Here is an 840-nt window from a genome sequence, read left to right as displayed (position 1 = left end):
CTCTAGCTTTCAGCTCTGATGCTTTGGCTATTCCCCCTCCGTCCCAGCAGTTACTAGGCAGGGGGACAGAAGTGACCCTGCCAGAGGTTCCAAGAGACCTGGACTCTGTATCTGTCTCTTCCTCCCGCTGAGGTGAGGGGGGAGGCCTCCCTTCCCGGCAGCCCCTGCATCTGACTTCTGTGTCCTGCTCCAAACCTGGAAGTGCTGGGGCCTTCTCACCTGAGCCGCAGGAAAAGGACAAAGGCCACCAGGAGGGCCACCAGGGAGACGCAGTGGCCCAGGTAGTTGATGATGACAGCGACATGGTAGTGCACCTTGCTCTTCTTCTGAGGCCGGAGAAAGGGGTAGAGGTGAGGCTCCCACACAACCGCACCCCTGCATCTATTCGGACCTGTGAGGACAGCCCCCGTGGGTGGCCAGGACAGAGTGGGCAATACTAACAACACTTACTCCCTGAGCCCCTACTGTGTGTCGCACACTGCCCGGGAGCAGCGCGGTGTGATCTGAGACGGTGTTTCCCTGTCTGTCCCTTAATCTTATGCTCTGTGCTGTTGGACAAATACCAGTTAACTGCACTCTCCACATCACACAGCGCTCCCTCTTTGGCGTGCACAAACGCGTGTGCAAGGCTCACAGGTGTGCTTTCATGACACACGTCTGCAAACCCCCCGGCCTGGCGGTTACGGACACCGACCCTCCAAGACTTCTTTTCTCCACCCATCCCTGGGTGAAGCCGTCTTCTCGAGCACCCTAAATTCCACCTCTGCAGTTGAAGCCCGCCCGTCAGCGAGGTGGGGACAGTTGCTGTGGATTAGCACCCACAGGATCATTAGAAATAAT

The 840-nt window shown here is 57.6% G+C and overlaps 1 protein-coding gene across 4 annotated transcripts in view; it reads right to left on the bottom strand.

Annotated features, from left to right (window-relative positions):
• The window catches only part of CRHR1 (corticotropin releasing hormone receptor 1), a 43,973-nt gene that overhangs the window by 5,398 nt on the left and 37,735 nt on the right, over positions 1–840 (bottom strand). For all 4 annotated transcript variants that reach the window (XM_006910158.2, XM_006910160.1, XM_006910159.1 and 1 more), the window contains one exon: positions 220–326. In XM_006910158.2, the coding sequence (XP_006910220.1) occupies positions 220–326 (107 nt within the window). The remainder of the gene's footprint in view (positions 1–219; positions 327–840) is intronic.

Source organism: Pteropus alecto, unplaced genomic scaffold, assembly GCF_000325575.1.
Source record: "Pteropus alecto unplaced genomic scaffold, ASM32557v1 scaffold313, whole genome shotgun sequence".
NCBI classification, from domain to species: domain Eukaryota; kingdom Metazoa; phylum Chordata; class Mammalia; order Chiroptera; family Pteropodidae; genus Pteropus; species Pteropus alecto.
Note: the sequence above shows the minus strand (reverse complement) of the source record. Positions and strands in the feature narration are given on the sequence as shown.